The sequence below is a fragment of the Chrysemys picta genome, chromosome 3 (genome assembly GCF_011386835.1).
Source record: "Chrysemys picta bellii isolate R12L10 chromosome 3, ASM1138683v2, whole genome shotgun sequence".
NCBI classification, from domain to species: domain Eukaryota; kingdom Metazoa; phylum Chordata; order Testudines; family Emydidae; genus Chrysemys; species Chrysemys picta.
This window is the reverse complement of record NC_088793.1, coordinates 76,755,777-76,776,457: the sequence shown is the minus strand read 5'-3', so window position 1 is coordinate 76,776,457 and position 20,681 is coordinate 76,755,777. Positions and strand designations below refer to the sequence as shown.

At 45.4% G+C, this 20,681-nt stretch overlaps 1 protein-coding gene across 1 annotated transcript; it reads left to right on the top strand.

Annotated features, from left to right (window-relative positions):
* Window positions 1-29: 29 nt before the first annotated feature.
* Window positions 30-19,227, top strand: COQ3 (coenzyme Q3, methyltransferase). Its single transcript, XM_008164877.4, has 7 exons — window positions 30-245; window positions 10,022-10,145; window positions 10,599-10,751; window positions 13,434-13,533; window positions 15,658-15,900; window positions 17,114-17,273; window positions 18,602-19,227. Exons 1-7 carry the CDS (start codon window positions 134-136, stop codon window positions 18,802-18,804), a joined length of 1,095 nt encoding a protein of 364 aa, XP_008163099.2. The 5' UTR covers window positions 30-133; the 3' UTR covers window positions 18,805-19,227.
* Window positions 19,228-20,681: the final 1,454 nt, after the last annotated feature.

Below are 20,681 nucleotides of genomic sequence, written 5' to 3'. Positions count from 1 at the left end.
TATGTGTCCTCCCCGCCTCCCGATATTTTCCTCTCGCGATCTGCTCACCCTACCTAGCCCGGAACTGTGCGGCGGCGGCGGGAGGCGGGTCCCGCTAAGGGCGGAGCTCGGCGGCAGCGCTCTGCCTGGGGCAATGTGGGGCTGCGGCGGGCTGAGCAGAGCAGCCCGGGCTCTAGTCGCCCCGCGGGGCCGGAGCCGGAGCAGCGGGGCGGACCCGCGGGGGAGGAGGCTGGGGACAGCGGCCGGTGAGTACCTCCTGGGCCCGGCCAGAGCCAAGCGGGGCTGGGGCAGGCAGCCCGGGGCGGCGGCACCAGCGGGCTCTGGGTGTTTCCTGCGGGGCCTGCCTGCGGCCCGCGGCGGCCGGGCTACGTGTCCCCCAGCGCTGAACGCGCCTCCACCGCCGCCAGCCCCTGTGGCTGTGCAGGGGCCGGTAGCGCTCTCCGGCGCTTGGCGCGGGCTCCGGAACCGCCGCGGTCGGCTTGCGACAGCGGCGTGATTGACAGCGGGCGGGCGCTTACCCGGGGCACAGTGCAAACGCGCCGCGGCCCTACGGCGGGACCCAGCAGCCCTGCCGCAGTCCAGAGCTGCAGCGTGTGGCAAGGACAACAGGCTGAAACCCCGCACGGCAAGTGCTAGCCGACTGTCAGGGCTACTTCTAGCTCCCCGAAAACAGTAGCGTGGCCTCTTACGCCCCTGGTAACCCGTGTTTGCTAGCATGTAGTCAGTGCCTGGAAGCTGGGCTTTGTATGCATAAGAATGGCCATACTGGGTCAGCCCAAAGGTCCATCTAGCCCAGTATCCTGTCTGCCAACAGTGGCCAATGCCAGGTGTCCCAGAGGGAATGAAGGGAACAGGTAATCATCAAGTGATCCATCCTCTATCGGCCATTCCCAGCTTTTGGCAAACAGAGGCTAGGGACACCATCCCTGCCCATCCTGGCTAACAGCCATCGATGGCTCTATTCTCCATGACTTTATCTAGTTCTTTTTTTAAACCCTGTTATAATCTTGGCCTTCACAACATTCTCTGGCAAGGAGTTCTACAGGTTGACTGTGCATTGTGTGAAGAAATATTTCATTTTGTTTGTTTTAAACCTGCTGCCTATTAATTTCATTTAGTGACCCCTAATTCTCCTGTTATGAGAAGGAGTAAATAACACTTCCTCATTTACTTTCTCCACACTAGTCATGATTTTATAGACCTCTATCATGTCCCCCCTTAGTCATCTTTTTTCCAAATTGAAAAGTCCCAATCTTATTAATCTCTCCTGATATGGAAGCTGTTCCATAACCCTAATAATTTTTGTTGCCCGTTTCTGAACCTTTTCTAATTCCAATATATCTATTTTGAGATGGGGTGACCATAGATTTATATAGAGGCAATATGATATTTTTGTCATCTTGTATATCTCTTTGTTAATGATTCCCAGTGTTCTGTTAGCTTTTTTTGACTGCCGTTGCACGTTGAGTGGATGTTTTCAGAGAACTATCCTCCACAATGACTCCAAGATCTTTTTCTTGAGTGGTAACAGCTAAATTAGACCTCATCATTTTATATGTATAGTTGGGATTATGTACAGTGATTTCACTTCACTGGGTCTTTCTGGGAGCCCCAGCCTATATAGTTCACAGCTTACTCTCGTTAGCGCTCCTTGTCTGCCCTGGAGGTAAAACTCAGCCTTTCTTGGCTACAGTTAACTTTCAGAGCAAGGAGCTTACCCATGGAAACAGCTCAGCTCTCTAGTTTAGCGCATCCCTGCGAAAACCCACACTAGGGGTACAACTAGGGATTCCTTCTGTTATCTGCAGAATATCTGAGGCCAGTTTGATCACAAGTGGCACCATAGGCTGTCTTGTTCAGCTGGCTCATCGGGGCTTTCTGTAAATGTTAGCTTAAGTGGTTTAATGGCAAACCTTTTGTTAGGGTCATGCAGGAGTGTTGGAAGGAGAGGCCCCAAAGGTTGTGTTAGTGAGCACAAATCATGGTGAAAGATATAAACTGCACACAATTAAGGCCCACAAAGTAACATGTGTGGTGATAGCTACATAATATAGCTCAGTGGTGGGCAACCTGCAGCCCACGGGCCGCACGCAGCCCATCAGGGTAATCTGCTGGCGGGCTGCCAGATAGTTTTACATTTGCACGGCTGCCCGCAGCTCCCAGTGGCTGTGGTTTGCCATTCCTGGCCACTGGGAGCTGCGGGTGGTTGTGCAAATGTAAACAAACTATCTCGTGGCCCGCCAGTGGATTACCCTGTTGGGCTGCAGGTTGCCCACCATTGCAGTTCCTGTGGTCAGTGGCTTAGAAATGTCACAATACTGTACTTGCAGACTAAATTGTTATAATATGTAAGAAGGAATAGCTTTTTAGAAACAATTGGAGGGTTGGTCGGTTGGCATGATGGAAGTTCAACAGTGAGTAATAATTAGCTACTTTGCTATAGTCATTTAAACAGGAAAGATAATTATCAATGTATTTAGGATGGAACTAATTATTATATAAAATTAAGCTTAGAAGCATTTCATTGTTTGCTCTATTAAAGCTTGAAGCTGGCAATTTTGAATGGATCTACTGGTCTGCAAAGGTGGTTTAGAGGAGTAAAGTTCTAAAGAGTACCATCGTCATGGATTCACAGGGTCTGGTCTATGCCCCAGCTTGCGACCTGTTCCTGGGGAGTGATCCTTTTTGTGTGCTGGGCCCCAAGAAATTGCAAAGTTCCACAAGGGCAGGCCCGGGACCTCCCTGGAGGATAGGTCCATCAGTGGCTATTAAGCAAGATGGTCAGAGAGACAATTCCATGTTTTAGGTGTCCCTAAACCTCTGACTGCCAGAGACTGGGATTGGATGACGGGATGGATCACTCGATAATTACCCTGTTCAGTTCATTCCCTCTGAAGCATCTGGCACCTGCCCCTGTGGGGACACAGGATACTGAGCTAGATAGACCATTGATCTGACTCAGTATGGCCATTCTGATGTTCCCATGTCCCCTGCTCTGCCCCAAGAGCAGCTTTTTAACCCTTTACACTCCCTGCATAGCCATGCAGAACACAGAGGGAAACTAAAGTGCAATAGCAATCATAAAAATATTACCAAAATTCTTACTTCATCACACAATAAAACAGGATAAGCACTTTTCTACTTCACTGGTGGATTTTCCTAAGTCAATAACTAAAGGACATAGTTGTAGGTATATATTGTTACATAAAATAAGGGCATAAGCCACCATTAGCAGTAGTAAGTATTCATATAACGATAGTACTGAAGGACCCCAATAGGGTTAATAAATTAAAACTACCAAAATGATTTGCTATGTATTTTTTTAATCTGGCAGCAAAAAAATCAGACTAAAGCATTGCTAGAGTGATCTGATCCATAATACTGACAGATCTATATGGCCTTTGAACTGTGTACTTGCTTTATTTGCATTATACATTTCCAGTCCTTTGACAGCACATTTGTGTTTCATTTTATCTACATTAGTTCTATTTTTATTTTTTTATGCAATGTTGTTGTAGTCATGTTAGTCTCAGAGTATTAGAGAAACAAGGTGGGTGCAGTGCTGTATTATTGCCTAGGCCAACAAGGCCTAGGCCTAAGCCCGCAAATTTTCAGGGGCAGAAGCTCCCCTCTGCGCCCCGCCCCCCTGCTCCAGCTCACCTCTGCCTTCTCTGCACGTGCGCCGCGGCATCCTGTTTCTCTCCCCTCCCAGCGCTTGCACCGCGAAACAGCTGTTTCGCGGGGCAGGGAGGGAGGGGGGAGGAAGGGGAATGCCACACGCTGGGGGAAGAGGCGGGGCCGGGGGAGGAGATTTGGGGAAGGGATCCAATAGGGGAAGGGAGGGGGGTGAGGAAGTTGGGATGAGGACTTTGGGGAGGGGGTTGGAATGGGAGTGGGAAAAGGGTGGAGTCGGGGCGAGGCCGGGGCGGCAATTATTTCCCGGCCTAGGGGCGGCAAAATTATTAATCCGCCACTGGTTGGGTGAGGTAATATCTTTTATTGGACCAACTTCCGTTGGTGAAAGAGACAAGCTTCCAAGTTTACACAAAGCTCTTCTTCAGGTCTGGGAAGCTAACTCAGACATTGTGTCAGTTTTCCAGACCTGAAGAGGAACTCCTTGTAAACTTGGAAGCTTTTCTCTCTTACCAACTGAAGTTGGTTCAATAAAAGATATGACCTCACCCACCTTGAGTCTCTCTCTCTCTCTCTTCCCCCCCCCTTGTCATTTAGTTGCTTTATTTATCACCTGTAAATTACCTAAGTATTTTCTATAAATAACTTAGTAGTGAGATTCTCCCTTCTCTCCTCAGAAGGGATACAGCACTGTTAGCATGAAACTGACTGTAATCTAAACATATTGGAGTGTATTCATATAAATTAATAAATAAAACAAAACCCCCTACCAAAACACTACACTAGCCCACATAATTTTTCCCCTGGGGAGAGGATGAGACAGAGCGAACTGCATATGAACAGATGTTAGTCACATTGCTTAACACTGCTGGAAGGCACTCATATTTCAGTGATGAAGGGCGGTATAAGAATTTACATAAGAACAAATTGCTTAAAATAATTGCTCTAATTCTGTTTTGTTACTCAAGTATAAACACACAGTCTATGACTTGATGCGTGTGTCTAAATGAGAGGTGATAATTAGTTTTTCTAGATACTTCAAGCTTGATGCCCAAAATCGTCTACTACGGGAATAAAGCTAGCTATTCCCTTTGTTTTGTATCTGAGTTCTTAATGACGGACTGATGTTTTTGGCAACTTTTCTTTTGATAGTTCATGGTTTTTCTTTTTTAAAAGCTCGTTCACTCACTGTTTAATCTTAAAGTGTACGGGAAAGGGTGGGGGAGGGGAGGGAGAAGAAGTTATTTTCTCTGTATGGAACTATCCTGGCCATTTTTAGATGTAGTTTAGAGGGAAAGCGGCTCCAAACAAAATGACCAGGCGTAAATATGCCACAAGCTCACTGTTACACAATGTAAGCTGTACAAAGTGTATTTTTCCTGAGCAACCCATGCGAGCAGTGTAAGTGAATCCCATTCTACTTGACACTGTCCCTTTTTAATGATAAAGCACAGAAGTGATTAGAGGGAAGATTGTGTGCCTAGTATTTGTACGAATAAATTGTAATTATTCCAGAAAGCTTCAGATGCTTTCACCATTGTATAGAGCTGATTAATAACAGTAGGGATTCTGAGTTTTATTGATCTGCATGCAGGAGGTGTGCTTTGTGTTGCATAAAAAGTGAGTCTGTGATGGTATCCTTTATCCTAACTAATAAGATTTCCTTCTCCCCAGACCTCCTTTAGTCTCTGAAAAACAAACTGGATTATTGTCTTACTAGGCATTGTCGAGCTCTCCATCATCCACTACGCTCTCAGACAAATAATCTTACATGTGGAACAAGTTAAAAAGTCAGGCTGATGGTAATCAAGTATCCCATGGGTACCTATTATTGGAGCATGGCTTTGACTAAAGCTATGGATGAGGGTGCACGTGATGGTGAGAGGAGATGAATGGACTGGAAAAGTATGGGACAGGCTGGGGAAAGGAGGACCACAGTTTCCAAAATGCCCTGGTGGATTTGGAGTGTGCCATCTTTAAATGTATCCCGGATCAGAGTCCTGTTGTGCTAGGCACTGTACATGTACATTAAAAATGGTCCTTGCCCCAAAGAGCTTGCCAACTAAGATCCCAATCTGCAAACACACACATGCTTAACTTAACTACCGTGAAGTCTCATTGAAGTCAGTGGGGTTACTCGTGGTAGTAAAATTAAGCATGTGCATAAGGTTTTTTTGCAGTATTGGGGTCTCCACTACAAAGTTTGGTGGATGCAAATTACATATCTATAGAGCCACCAAAATGTGTATATTGCATGGGTGTGTGTGGGTTTCTGGTTGCTTGAACTGGTGCTGTATATGCCTACCCAGAGTCTGTGTGTCGATGTAACAGTAGTGTGAAGTGCAGTATATCCTGGGTAGGTATCCCACTGTGCCCTGCTTTCTGGCGCAGTGCCTTTTGGGACACTTTCGCATTGCTTTGTGGAATAGTAGCAAATCGCCTACGGATTTCTGGGAGCGAGGGGTCAAGTTCCCACCATGCTAATTTCTCCATCCTATAATACTTTCCATATCCCATAATTTTGGTACAGTTTTTCAAAATTCTCACAGCCCCGAGGAGTGCTTTTTGGTGTCCGCCATCTGCCTGACAGAAGCATGGAGCCGGCAGAACTCAGTACAGTTCTCATCTGCGTTGCTAATACAGGACACACGACTGTCCAGTATTTTCACAGCTTGAGGGAGTACTGCTGCAGTCAGGATTGTGATGAAGAAAGTGCAGCGTTAGTTGAGCACAGTAACTGGATGCTGATGGACATAGTGAAAAACAATGCCAGGTTGCTGCCGGCATTCCCAGAGCTCCTCTGCATGATGGAGCACTGTTTCTGGGCCTGAGAAATGAGCACTGACATGTGGGATTGCATCATAATGTAGGTTTGGGATGATGAGCAGTGGCTGTAGAGCTTTCAGATGTGAAAAGCCACATTCTTGGGGCTGTGTCGAGCTCACCTCAGCCCTCCACAACAGGGACACCAAAATGAGAGCAGCATTGACAAGTGGAGAAGCAAGTGGAGATCCCTCTCTGGAAGCTTGTAACACACACTGGCTTGCTACTGGTCAGTGGGCAATAATTTTGGGTTGGAAAATCCACAGTGCGGGGCCCATTGTTTTATGGCCTTACACAGTTGGATCACATCTCTTGCTATGGAGGACTGTGACTCTTGGTAATATATAGGAAACAGTAGGCAGATTTGCAGTAATGGGGTTCCTGAACTGCGATAGGGTGATAGATGGCACACATGTTCCTATTTTGGCACCAGCCCACCTTGCCACACAGAAAGAGTTACTTTTCTGTGGTTGTGCAGGTGTTAGTGGATCACCAGGTGCACTTCACTGATATCAATGTGGCTGATCAGGGAAGTATACAGGACTTTTCATTGGCAATGTTGAAGTGGCAATAGTGAATCTGGGGGACCCAACCTACCCCTTGCTTCCCTGGCTCACGAAGCTATACACTGGCCACCTCACACACCAAGAAAGTTTTAACTACCAGCTCAGCAGGTGCAGAATGACATTAGAATTCGCTTTTGGGAGATTGAAGTGACGCTGGTGGTGTTTACTTATTAGATTGGATCTCAGTGAGAAACATTCCGAAGGTTATATCTGCATGCTGTATACTGCACAACATCTGTGAGGTGAAGGGGGAATAGCTGCCACTGGGTTGGAGGAATCTGGTTGACTGGCTGTCTGCTGAATTTGAACAGCCAGACACCGGGGCTACTAGAAGAGGAGATGTGCGTCTGAGGAAGGCCATAAAAGAGCATTTTGCCAGTCTGCTATAGTAGAGTTCTTTGTTGCTTTAATTAAGTGTCTGTCTTGTACACTTTAAACAGTACATTGGTAGGGTCTTTGCCTCCTGCTGTGCATTCTGGAGTGCTTGATGTGAACTAGTAAAATACTCTGGCTTTCTAAAAGTAAAGCTTTATTGTGTGTAAAACAGCAATTAACAAAATTGAAGCTCAAACACATGCAAGATTAAAAAGACTTTTGCCAAAATCCCAAGTGAAGATGGAAGTAAACAATAACATTTATGTCAAGGTATGTAAACGGTAATTCAGTGCAGTCTGTTGTAGCTACATCTATACTGACCTGTATTTTTACAGGTGTATATGTAGCTGTGGTTCTCTTTGTTGTTCCTCGGTGTGGAACAGTTGGAGTAAGGATGTTAGGGAGCAGCACCCATAGAGTTCTCCAAGGACTGCAACATGCGCTCAGTGCGGGACCTTTGGAACTGTAGGTCAACCATGCTTTGCAACATTTGCATTTGTTACCTGAATAACCCCATTATGTCCTGGTGCATTTCCTTGATGCCTCTTAGTCCTTTTGCCTGTCCTGCAGCAGCTGCTCTCTTCATTCTCAGTTTTTCCCTCTATGTTATGTTCTGAAGAAATCTCCAAGACCTTTGATCATGGTACAAGGCAATTGTGGCCTGGAGGATCTTGGAGAACATATACTCCCTAGTCCTATTTCTTCGTCTCCTGATCAGGGTCAGACATGCAGCGGCATGGAGGGGGGACCCCTCAAAACCACCATGCCAGAAGTTGCTGATTAAAAACAGACTGATACACTTTAGATTTGCAGTCACAACGAAAAGGGAAAGAAATCTCAAAACTCCCTTTGCATTATTTTCACAAATACCTTAATAAAAATGCTTATTGATGCCTCAGCTTTGGAGCATCTTGGTACAGCATTGCTCTGCAACTCAAATCCTGGTTAGTACGGCCTAGCAAGGGGAAGAAGAGGCGGTGTTCTATTTCATGTGGATATACAGTTTGGTCCTCTCCCTGGGTACTGATATAGGGAAATGGCAGTGACTATTAACACTATATTTCATAGGCAATGGTGATTTTGGCTGATATCTCACTCCTGAGAGTCATAAAGGCACAGAGAACATGGCTGTTGATGGCTTCCTTAAGCCGCCTGGGCCTCTGTTGGGTTAGCCTGTTTACTGCAATGGTGCCAGCTGAACTCATCACAGAGTGGCATGGGAAAGTGTCCTATCTCAGAGGAAGAAATAAAGATACCATCCCTAGAATTCTTCAGGAGAGGATTGCAGAATATCTCCATGAAAGTTTCATCGGTATCTCTCAAGGATAAAAGAGACATCCTTATTCTGATAAACATAGTACTCCACAAGGCCCCCCTCCTAGCCCAACGAGCCAAAGAAATGAAAAGTGAATCTTGAGTCTGCCTCTGTTTGTTCCACTGCTACCTGAACACGACACTGATTTAATGTGGATTGTATAACCAGACTGCCATACAACCATTTTTGAAATGTATTTTCTAACATTACACCAGTACAACAATGAAAAGTTGATTCCTTTGTCTTAACTTGTGAATGGGACAGGTGTCATTTTTAAAATGGGGAACAAAGGCGGGAGATGAGGTTTGAGGGAAAGGAAAATAATAATAAAAAAAAAATTGCAAGGAAAACTACTTGTACACTTATTCAAATTCCCTTCCCCTTTGTCAGTGGGTTCATCTGTGCTCACCTGGTGGAACTGGCTAGACTCCTGCACAGTTTTAGACCGTTCCTAGCTTGTGGCATGGTTTGAGTTCCCCGCCATAGGTGACCTCCCCCCCCCCGCCCCCCGATTCATGACAGGCATTTCCATTTCTAACTCCTCCACAGTCGCTATCTTGAACACCATAGTTAGATTGACTTAACTCCTGGAATTGACACCGCTAGGTTGATGGAAGAATTCTCCTGTTAACCTTCTCGAGGGGGTGGCTTAACTACAGTGACGGAAAACCCCCTTCACTATGGTGCCTACAGACACACAGCTGCCATACCGTAACTGTGCCTCTCTAGCATTTACAGTGTAGACAGGCTCTAAGAGCTGTACTTTCGTAGTGCAAAGGCAAGAGTCAGCTTCTGTTTTTAGCAGACTCTTAGATCACTTGATTAGATCAAAAGAAATGCATTCTTTCTTAACTTTCCTGTGAAGTCTTGAAGTAATTCTTGTTTTAACATAGTAAATTGATTTAAATGCTTATTGTAGTAATTGGCAAACCAGATAAATTGAACCACAGATCTGTTAATTGAATTTCAATTGTAATCTTAATTTGATTGTGTCATATTTGATTAGTTATGGGAAATTAGAAGTAAATCAGTGATAGATTTGCTTAGCTTTGTATTTGTTTGCATATTCTTTTAATAAATCTATTAAAAACAGGGGACTGGTTTCTCTCCCTAACTGTTGTGTGAGAGAACAATGTATTCGCAGGTAAAGGTAAATTCATTGATTAGCTCCTGGATGCATATTTTAATTGTTTAAAATTCTATTACCACTACATAATGTTTCAAACCAATTTGACAAACAGATTTTTTTTATCTCTGAATGATCATAAAGCTGATGATTTCCATTGCATTGACTTTGTTATATATGCAGGAGACCATTATGGTCAGGGGTTTCAGAGAGGCCCTGGGGGCTTCAGTGAGAACTACAGCTGGAAAATGCAGTTGACATCCAACAGTACAAGGTTTGTCCATCTGACTGAAATGAAAAGCAGCATGTAAGTACAGTAGCTAATAGAATTATCTATGACATCCTTTACTGTATAAAAATGACCTTAATGATGTGTGATGACAACTTGATGATGATCTGATAAAATAAATTTTGATCTTTCAAAAGAGTTTTTCAGATAATTTTTGCTCTCTCTTTATTGTTTCTTTACATAAATACATACTACTAAGTTAAAAAAAATCCCCAATGTTATGTACATTCCATAATCTATTTTATGCTCAGAGTTATTATTAATTCAGTGTCTTAACTAAGTTAAAAGGAGAGATTTTAGATTCTAGGCAGCGAGATATAACGAATAAAAAGTGCTTTCTCTGGCTTTGTCCCTCGTCCCACCTTGAAGGAAATATTTTTCCCGCCTCTTAATCCAACTTTTTGTTTCAGTCACATGTTTTGGTGCCAGGTATCCATGTTTATGACATGATGTTTGACTTTCATTGTTTAGGTCTGCTATGAAGAGGCTATACAGCACTTCACACACAACAGTGGATTCAAAAGAGATGAAAAAATTCCAGCTTTTGGCACATAGGTGGTGGGATGAACAAGGAGAATATTCCGCCCTGCATTCTCTGAATGATATTAGAGTGCCTTTTATTAGGTACAGTTTGGGGATTACTTTTGCTGTGTAATGCTATTTCTAAGCATCCATCTAAAAACAGTGTAAAATAACTTAGACAGGAAAATGAGACATAACTTGTTGAACAAATATCACATGACCCCACCCCTAGTCTCTACCCCCACACTCTCCTCATCCCATCCCTTCCCACCTTATCTGGGGAGGGCCAGGGGAGGATGTCTCTGGCCTGGCTGGAGCTGCTCCAGCAGGCTGGACAGTGTGTGGCCTCAGCCTGCTCCAGTGGGCCAGACCGGGCAGCGTGGCCGCAGCATGTTCCAGTGGGCTGGGCGGCTCGGCCGCAGCCTGCTCTGGGGGGCGGGGCCAAGTGGCACAGCTGCAGCTAGGGTGACCAGACGTCCCAATTTTATCGGGACTGTCCCGATATTTGCTTTTTTGTCCCACGCCCCGACTGATGTTCGGTCGGGACACTGGACAAAAAAGCACATTTGCCCTCCATTCCGGCGCTCACGCCCGCCCCTCCCCCCCCCGCCCCGACTCCACCCCTTTCTTTCCCCATTGGATCCCTCCCCAAATCCCCGCCCTGGCTCCCGCCTTTTCCCGAAGCACGCAGCCCGCATTCCCCTCCCTCCCAGGCTTGTGCGTCGCTGATCAGCTGTATGGCGGCTGCACAAGCACTGGAGGGAGGCCACCGGACACCAGCGTGTGGTGCTGCATGGATGTGAGGGGGATGGAGGGAGGAGGTTAGGAGGAGGGATGTGTGGAGGGGGGATGGAGGGAGCAGGGTCGGGCATCTACCAGGAGCGCGGGAGGGGAAGGAAAAGTTGCCGCGGCTGCCGGGGGCTAGCTGGGCATGGCCCGGGCTGCGTGCAGGCAGCAGCTGGGGCTGGCTCTGGCCCAGGTGGGCGGTGCGGCCCGGGGGCGTGGGCCGCCAGAGACACACGGCGGAGAGGGGCTGTGGGGGGTGAGACTTGTCCCAGGCGGGGCCGCCAGTGGACAGGGGCTAGGAGCCGGTCGGGGTCCCCAGAACCCATAAACTTCCCCGCCACAGTCGGGGAGCCCCGCGCCTCTCCCGCTCGGCTGCGCTCCAGTGGCTCGCCCCGCCGGGAAGGAGCTGCTGGAGCGCAGCCGAGAGGGAGAGGCAGGGGCTCCCCGCCGCGGCGGGACGCACTGCATGTGCCCAGGGCGGGCCGGGGAGCGGGAGGCTCCGCGGGGCCAGGGAAAGCCCCGGCTCCCGCCCGCTGCCCAGCCCGGAGCCCCGGAGAGCTGCTCGGGAGACCGGCCGCCGCTGCGGCTTGGCTGTGCCAGCCCCGGCCCCCTGCATGCCTGCGCCGCCCCCGGCTCCCATGCACTGCCACTGCCCCGCGCCCAGCCCCGGGCTCGGAGGCTCCTGCAGCCGCTTCCAGGGGAGAGACAGCTTTGCCCCCGCCCGGTCCCGCTATGGGGTTCTGCCTCCTTGCACCCATCCAGCCTGTGCCCTGCCCGCTGGAGCTGTACCCCCTCACCCACCCGGACTCCTGTGCATCCCAGCCTCCTCTTGGTCCCCCTGATGCCCTCTTTATCCCCGGCCCCCTCTGCATTGGAGCCACCTTTTGCCCTGGGGTGTGCAGTGTGCGCTGCTGCGGCGCTATGTATGATCCGGCAGCGCGGCGGGGCCTGCTAATTCCCCCCGCTCCTGTGAAACTCCTGTTTTTGTTTTTTGTTTTTTGCTCCGCCCCCCGCGTCCCAATATTTCATCTCTGTGATCTGGTCACCCTAGCTGCAGCCTGTTGGCCCCGGAGCTGCAGCTGCTTCGGAGGCTGCGGGGAGAGCAGCGTGACCAGAAGTGGAGAGACTCTGGCCCTGCCTCTTCCCTTCTGGCTGTGCCGCCTCTCCTTGCTCCCTCTGTTGGGGGGAGGGGCTGTGTCCCACCTCTCCCTCTCTATATATACATGCTGTGGCCACGCCACCGGTCTGGCCTGCCGGAGCAGGCTGCGGCCGCTCTGCCCAGCCTGCCAGAGCAGCTCCAGCCAGGCCAGAGACATCCTCCCCTGGTCCTCACCAGATAAGGTGGGAAGGGATGGGATGGGGAGAGTGGGGGGGTCCTGGGCTAGGGGTGGGGTCATTTGGGGGGAGAGAGAGCTCAGTGGTTTGAGCATTGGCCTGCTAAACCTAGGGTTGTGAGTTCAATCCTTGAGGGGGCCATTTAGGGATCTGGGACAAAAATCTGGGGATTGGTCCTGCTTTGAGCAGGGGGTTGGACTAGATGACCTCCTGAGGTCCCTTCCAATCCTGATATTCTATGTGGGGGGGTGGTCACAGGGGTTACTCCCCTGACTCCTAGCTCCCCCCCCCCCCAAATTTCCCTACCAGTTGCTGTCCCGGCCCATCAGGGTAAGCAGCTGGCACACGGGGCCACTTTGTTTGCTTAGGTTTACCTCCATGCCTGCAGATGCTCGAGGTAAACAAACCGTCTCGGTTCACCAGCGGCTTATCCTGGGAGCCAAAGTTTGCTGACCCCTGAATTATAGGGTTGGCTTAAGAACGGGTTATAAAAAATTTCCATTTTTATTTGTCCATCTTGGGGGTGGGGGTGGGGGAGGGGGTTGGCTTATAAACGAACCAGCTTATGATTGAGTATATATGGTACTTAACACAAATTTTAAAGAAACATTTCAGTTAAACCATTTTGTATCTTTGTGCTTATTTATGTACACTTTATTTCAGAGATACTCTATTGAACATGAGTAGTGATCATCAGTTGGGAAGCCCTCTGTCCGGTGTAAAGATTCTAGATGTTGGCTGTGGTGGTGGATTGTTAAGTGAAGTAAGAAACACAGTTTGTTGTTCCTGCCTCTCTAGCTAAGGAGCATATGAAGACTTTGAAAGGTGTTACGATTTGTTTATTTAACTCCTAAATCTCAAATGAGGAGGAGCCGCTCCAGGCCCTTTTCTGCAATATTGGTACATTGATAAATGCATGTTTTGGAGTGCAGTAAATTCTACAAACCACATTTGTATTTAGGTTAAAAAAAGTACATGCAATGTTTTGTTATAAACAACTGAGCTTCATCAAGAAAAGAGAAACTATAGGAAGAGGTGCTAAAACCTTAAGGTTAACCAACAAACAGATTATTCAAATATTGTCACAAACAGCAAAATAGCATCGGTCCTTTCTAGCATTCCTTTGGAAAATCATTGCAAAATAACTTGTGTGTGTGTGTGTGTGGGGGGGGGGGGGGGGTTAGTAAAAGATCACTTTTTATCATGACCACTCTTGTTAATGAAGTAACATGTTTTCCCTTATAACCTATTTTCACATGCGTGATGCTTTTGAAACCGTCACCTTTTGGGCTTAAATTTTCCATATTGGTCGAAGTTCTCATCTCTGACCTTGCCCCTTGACACCACCTAATAGTACTGAGGCTATAGAAAGGGGCCCCAAAAGACCCGTATCTGGCATAAGGAGGATTCCTATGATGCAGGGGGCAGTTGTAAGGATGCCTCATGAGGACCCCCTCACTAGCCTGGGGAAAGGGGGCGTTTTGAGAGCATAGGTGCTGGAACTAGGGGTGCTGCCGCACCCCCTGGCTTGAAATGGTTTCCATTATATACAAGGTTTACAGTTTGGCTCAATGGCTCTCAGCACCCCCAGTATAAAAATTGTTCCAGCACCCCAGGTTGAGGGTGGGAGTGTAACAACAGCGCTGTGACCCATAGGGCTGCTCTAACTTAGACTGGCCTCCAAGATTGTCTAAGTTACGCTGGGGACCTCTCTAGCCCCCAGAGCAGCCCAAGATTTTTTGAAGCTTTTATGTTCAGAGGTGTATCACAGACACTCACCCTGGCTCTGTGCACAAAGGTGGGTCTGTCCCTTCCCCCCATTTCTGGTAGCTAGAGGTAAATCCTTTTTAACCGCGAGAGAATGAAAAATGTGTATCTTTGCCCTGTTATAAAACAGTTCCTCCGTCACCTCCCGTCCCCCAAATACGTGAGCCAGCTAGAGCAAAAACTACTGAAGTGGAACCTTGGTATGGCCTTAATTCTCATTGACGATAGTACTTTTGTTTTTTGAAAAATAAAACAAATGGTTTCTATTTAATAAAATTATGACTGCTTGAATATTGTACATGAGCATTAAAAATTTTTGCAGGTGTTTGCTTAAGGGTGGATATACTGTGCATATGTGTCCATCTAGTTAAGTTCTCACTGTCTGGTTCAAAGTACTTACAAGCTCCACACACTGAATGACTATGGATGAGTAGCTCTCTCACTCTGCTGGTAAAGCCAGTGGAGCTTGTAACTTTCACAAGTTTACTAACTAGTGAATTTAGAGCTCCAATAACATAAAGTTGGTTGTGTTACACAGTGTATTCCAGTTTCAAAAGAGACATCAACCTCTGAGGAAAAAACACACTTAAAATATTTCAGTGACAGTCAAGACTGGTACTTTCCTAGTAAACATCCGAATATTCAACTTTCAGCATTGAGCAGGTATCTTAGATAATCATGTATAGAGTAACCATTAAAAAGACATGTGGATTCACCATTTCAGTAAGGAGTGATCATAAGTATAGGATAAAAAACTCAGTGGAGAAAAACAGTGTCTCTGTGATAGTTGCAGTGGACAAAATCTGCACTCATGTGGCAAAGTGGACAAAGAACAATTGTTTTAAAAACAGATGTAAAAGAATCACTATCTTCTATTTGACAATATTAGTTTTTAAAAGAATAGAAAATCTAAAATGTGTTTTGTGCTTTCTCTCTAACAAACTTTTAAAAATGCTGCAGATCAAAGGCCACCCCTCAGAGCTGTTTGTCTCACTGTTCTAATGATGTTTACTGCAAGATTTTTCTGTGACTTCGACATTAGATTCTGATAGTTTACATAGAGCTTTATGTTTACGCTGATTGTTTTAATGCAGCGAATAAACAAATGGTATATCATTAGCCTCTAGGTAGACTGGGAGCTTCAGTTACTGGAATTGATCCTCTGGAAGACAACATTAGAACAGCAGAACAGCACAAGTCATTTGATCCAGTTCTAGCCAAGAGAATACAGTACAAACCATGTTCACTGGAGGATATTGTGGAAGAGGCTACAGAAACCTATGATGTAATTATTGCTTCTGAAGTAGTGGAGCATGTGGCTGACCTAGAAACATTTATCAAGTACTGCTATCAAGTATTAAAAGTAAGTGTTTGTTATAATTGTAGGAAATGTTTGTTCCTTCCTTCTTTAATAAGGTTTTTATTTTAAGTTAATCAGAGCACATGTAGATCCCAGAGGCCTCGGTGACATCATCACTTAATATTGCAGTAGTACCATGACTCCCATTGGGTTGTGTACAAGGTCAAAACCTAATGAAAAGTTTTTGCCGCCTGATTTTTCCACTGAGGGAGGAAGATCTAACAGCTATGTTGATGGGATAAACTAAGTTTCACTTCTTGTCCAGAACTGCTGTGTAGTGTAACATTGTTGCAGCTGTTAAACAGCGCCTGTGTTCTACTTCACAGATGGCTGCATGTCAGTGGGTAAAGTGATCTTTCTGTACAGTCTGTAAACTGTTTTAAGGTCTTTGAGGATGAACTATGCAATAGAAGTTTATTAATGTGCTTATTTTTACAAGAATGCGGAATATATATTATTTGAAATAGCAAGTCAGCTAGTCAGGACAACGCTCACTTAACGATGGCCCAAAAGAGAGCCCCAAAAAGTAAGCACTGATTGGCTGCACTATTCATTTGGCTGCCCATAAAAGTCCTCTATGCAAACAAGCATTTCCATTAGTAAGTGCCCCACTGATCCCACTCGCTGTAGGAGAAATGTCCTTGGGCAGTTTGTACTCTATGGATTTATGGTGTGGCCAGCAGCCACAGTTAGGTATGAAAATAGCCCAAACTAATCTGCTTGCAGTTGCCGTGGAGAAGAGTGTGTATGTTTGTTTGAATTAAATTGAAGCTTAAAAAATAAGACAAGATATTGTCTTGTGTTTACTATACACATTCTTATACTTGTAATTCATTCTCTGCTCGGGGATCATTTGCATGTATTAATCAGGTATTATCCTTAATTAGCATAGATATTTCTGGGCTTGGTTGCTCTTTTAAGTGATCCAAAACCAGGAAGATGTTGACAGTTTGGTTAAATGTTGAAAAGACTCCTTCTTTACAAAAAGAACATAACATCCTGATTTTTCTATCACCTACCGATGTCTTAAAACATTTATGTATGTGTATCAATTAAAGTAGCTTTAATTCCTGCAGCCCATGGCTTCAAAATGGACAAATTCTGTACTTGAAGTTCAAAAATGAATGATCTTGTACTTTTTCATGTGAAGGGTCCTCACACTTTTTGTTCAATTAAATGTATTGCTAATTGAATATTATTTTAATATTTTTATTAGCCTGAAGGCTCGTTATTCATTACTACAATCAACAAAACACAGTTGTCCTATATATTGGGGATTGTAGTTGCAGAGAGAATAATGGGGATTGTACCAGAAGGCACTCATGACTGGGAGAAGTTTATTTCACCTGAAGAGCTAGAATGCCTGCTAGACTCAAGTAAGTGTCAAATAGAATGACAGGAGTGAATAGAGAGATCCAAGTGTTACTGATTATAATGGCAACTGTCAGGGGACTAGATAGTTAAGATGATTGGTAACCTTGAAGTGAAGAGCTCTGTACTCCTGTTAGCAGCTCAGATTTGGTGTAGGTCAGGCATGGCTAAAAGTCATTACCACATACTGGCTATTCAGCTGAGTGTGTAGAGTTGATGGCCTCAGTTCAATTTCAAGCATACAGAGGTCACCTAAACAAAACCACCATCACAACTGGGCCCCTTGTTGACAGCCAAAGCATCAAAGATGCAAATTCTTGGACTCTTTTTGAAGACCATAGTGTTTCGTTTCTAAGGGTGAATCCTCTAGGTCAGGGTTGAGATACTTGATGAGCCAGTGTCCAAAGGTTGCACTGCTGCTGCATTGTATAAACCGAGGGCTTTTGTCTTCATCATCTTTCACTAGCCTTACATTTATTAAAACATTTCATTTAAAAGCTGTCTGAAGTTGAAAGCTGACCACAGACTTTCCAATAAAACTTGAGAGAGTATATTATGGTGGCTGGATCAAAATACTAAGTCACACCAGTGATCCCAGTTTGAATGCTTTTCCTAAAAAACTGATTTCTGAGGTGTTGGGTTTTTCCCTCAGACACTTCTTCTCTACAGAAAGTTAATAAACAAAACAAAAACCCACCACCAAGCCCCTCACTTTTTCTGTAACTCACTGTAAACAAGCCGGTGCCTGAACTCAATCTTTTATCTTGTATCCTGCTGGGCCTGGGATGATGCCGCATCATATGATGAACCTAAGCGATATTAAGAAGGGAGCATAAAATTGCTCTTTATTTACACAGTTTCCTTGATCCATATTCTTGTTGCCTTATTTTTTTCATTCATAGCTAAATCTCCAGCATCTTCCATAGATACACCTCTACCCAGATATAACATGACCCGATATAACACAAATTCAGATAAAACGCGGTAAAGCAGCGCTCCGGGGGGGGGCGGGGCTATGCGCTCCGGCAGATCAAAGCAAGTTCAATATAACGTGGTTTCACCTATAACGCGGTAAGATTTTTTTTGGGGGGGGGGATCCTGAGGACAGCGTTATATCTGGGTAGAGGTGTATATTCAGTTTATCAGTTTTGAAGTGGATGACCTGAATCTGCGAAACTTGAGCAACTATAAATATGCTTCTAGTGACTCAGTATTGTTGCTCTAAAGCTCAGTGGAAGAATGTATATTTAGAACTTGCTATTTTTTTTAGAGCTTGATGTTTCATTGACTTAGAATGTCTGAGGATCACCATCTTTTTTCCCTTCTTTTACAGATGGCTTTTTAGTCAAGACAGTGAATGGAATGTCATACAACCCCCTGTCAGGGTCCTGGAGTTGGACTGAAAGCACTAGCATTAACTATGCGGTGCATGCCATGAAATCTAGGGTAAAAGAACAATCAAGTTCAAGAGAGCCACCTTCAGAGACAGATAAGGAGGCACACCCAGCCGAAGCTAGTGCCAGCACAACTATCTGAGATGCGGTAGTAGGCAAGCAGCAAGAGGTTGAAGGAAGATTTGCATACATTATTATAATAAAACTGTTTGCAACAAGTCTGCTGTTCATATAAATGGCAGTTAAGAGGTTTTTGCCAATCTGTTTCAATGTAGTCTTGGGGGAGAACAATTGTTAGTTCTCTCAGGAATCATGTAGGATTAAGATGGGCAAAGTGGAGAGAAGTTCTTTTATGAGAAAATAATTTCAAATCTTCAAATTATTCTGTCAGTTTTTGTGTACGATGGCTTTTACAGTCCTACCAAGAAAACACAGGTTTCAGCAGGACTCCAGAGAGTAACGGTTGATGCTGAGTTCAATTTGAAGTCACTTTTAAAAATGCAATACACTGTGTAAATAGAAGGGTTTAAGCAATTTTTAAATTAAACTACCCAAGTGCACTGTTCAGCAACTTGTGTCTGTATTTAATTAATTGTTAAAACACCAAAACTCTCTTTTCCTTCTTCCATTCCGGATACACCAAAAGAAGGGAGGGGTGGTGACATAGGAGCTCCTGCTCTGCCTCTGCGCCACTGGTATGAGCCTTCCATGGCTGGTTACACTCTTACTGCAGCCTGGTTCAGCTGTGGCAACACCACACTTGAGAATCTGGTCCCTGAATGTCAACCTGTCACACCCTCCAAAAATGGGACCTGTTATCAGGTCCTCCATGTTTAAGTAAAATCGTTACAATTTAAACAGTCACTTTTCTAGCAATAAGCCGCAGTTATCAGGCCAGCAGTTTGTTTACAATCTGTCACAGAATCTAAGTTCTGTGAGTGGTACAATCCTTCACCTACTTCACGGGGCTGATGGGAGGTATACTTAATAAAAAGCTATTCTGCTCTGAAATGTGAGTCTCTAAATGCATGGCGTTGCATGTGTCCATGATCATCTGTCCCCAATTTTCTTTTTATCAAATGTGCTCAGTTTACACACAAAGAGATGGGTTTGTTTTATTTTCCTAACTGCAGTCCTGCAAACTCAGCTTGGGATCTGAAAAGTCAGCTGGGTTCTCTCTTTGCCACACATCATCACCTGTAAAAGGTTCAGCAGCTGAAATTATCCTCTCTGCTCTGTGTAATCCCCTTGCCTTCACTGGCCTTGCACAGGTGCAACTGGCCTTGTAATTGGAATTTAGTAGATGATCTGATGCCCAAAAAAGTATAGAATCCAGTTTGATTAATCGATTTGGCTTTGCAATGGTATTGTCAGTAATTAATAGATTTTTTTTTTTTTTAAGGCCAGAAGCAACTGGTATGATCATCTAGGCTGACCTTATGCATAACAGACCATAGAACCACACCCATCAATTTTGGCATCCAGCCCGTAACTTCTCTTTGAGCTATAGTATTTCTTTTAGAAAGATGTCCAGTCTCAATTTAAAGGCTTCAGGTAATAGAGAATCCACCTGGCCCCAGGTAAGTTGTTCTAGTGGTTAATTGTCATAAATGTATAAATTATATGTAGTAAAATTTGTCTCACATTACAACAGTTGGATCTCATTATGCCTTTTTCTCCTAGATTGAAGAGCCCTTTACTATCAGAAATCTGTTCCCTATGCAGGTACTTGTAGATCAGGGATCGGCAACTTTTGGCACGCGGCTCACCAGCACATCCCTTGGCCCGCGCCGCTTCCCACAGCCCCCATTGGTCTGGAGCAGCGAACCACGGCCAGTGGGAGCTGCGATCAGCCAAACCTGCGGCAAGTAAACAAATCAGAAAGTAAACAAACTGGCCTGGCCCGCCTGGGGGGTTGGCCTGGCAGACCATGTGCCAAACGTTGCCAATCCCTGTTGTAGATTTTTATTAAGTCACCTGTTCACGTTCTCTTGGATAAACTAAATAGACTGAGGTTCT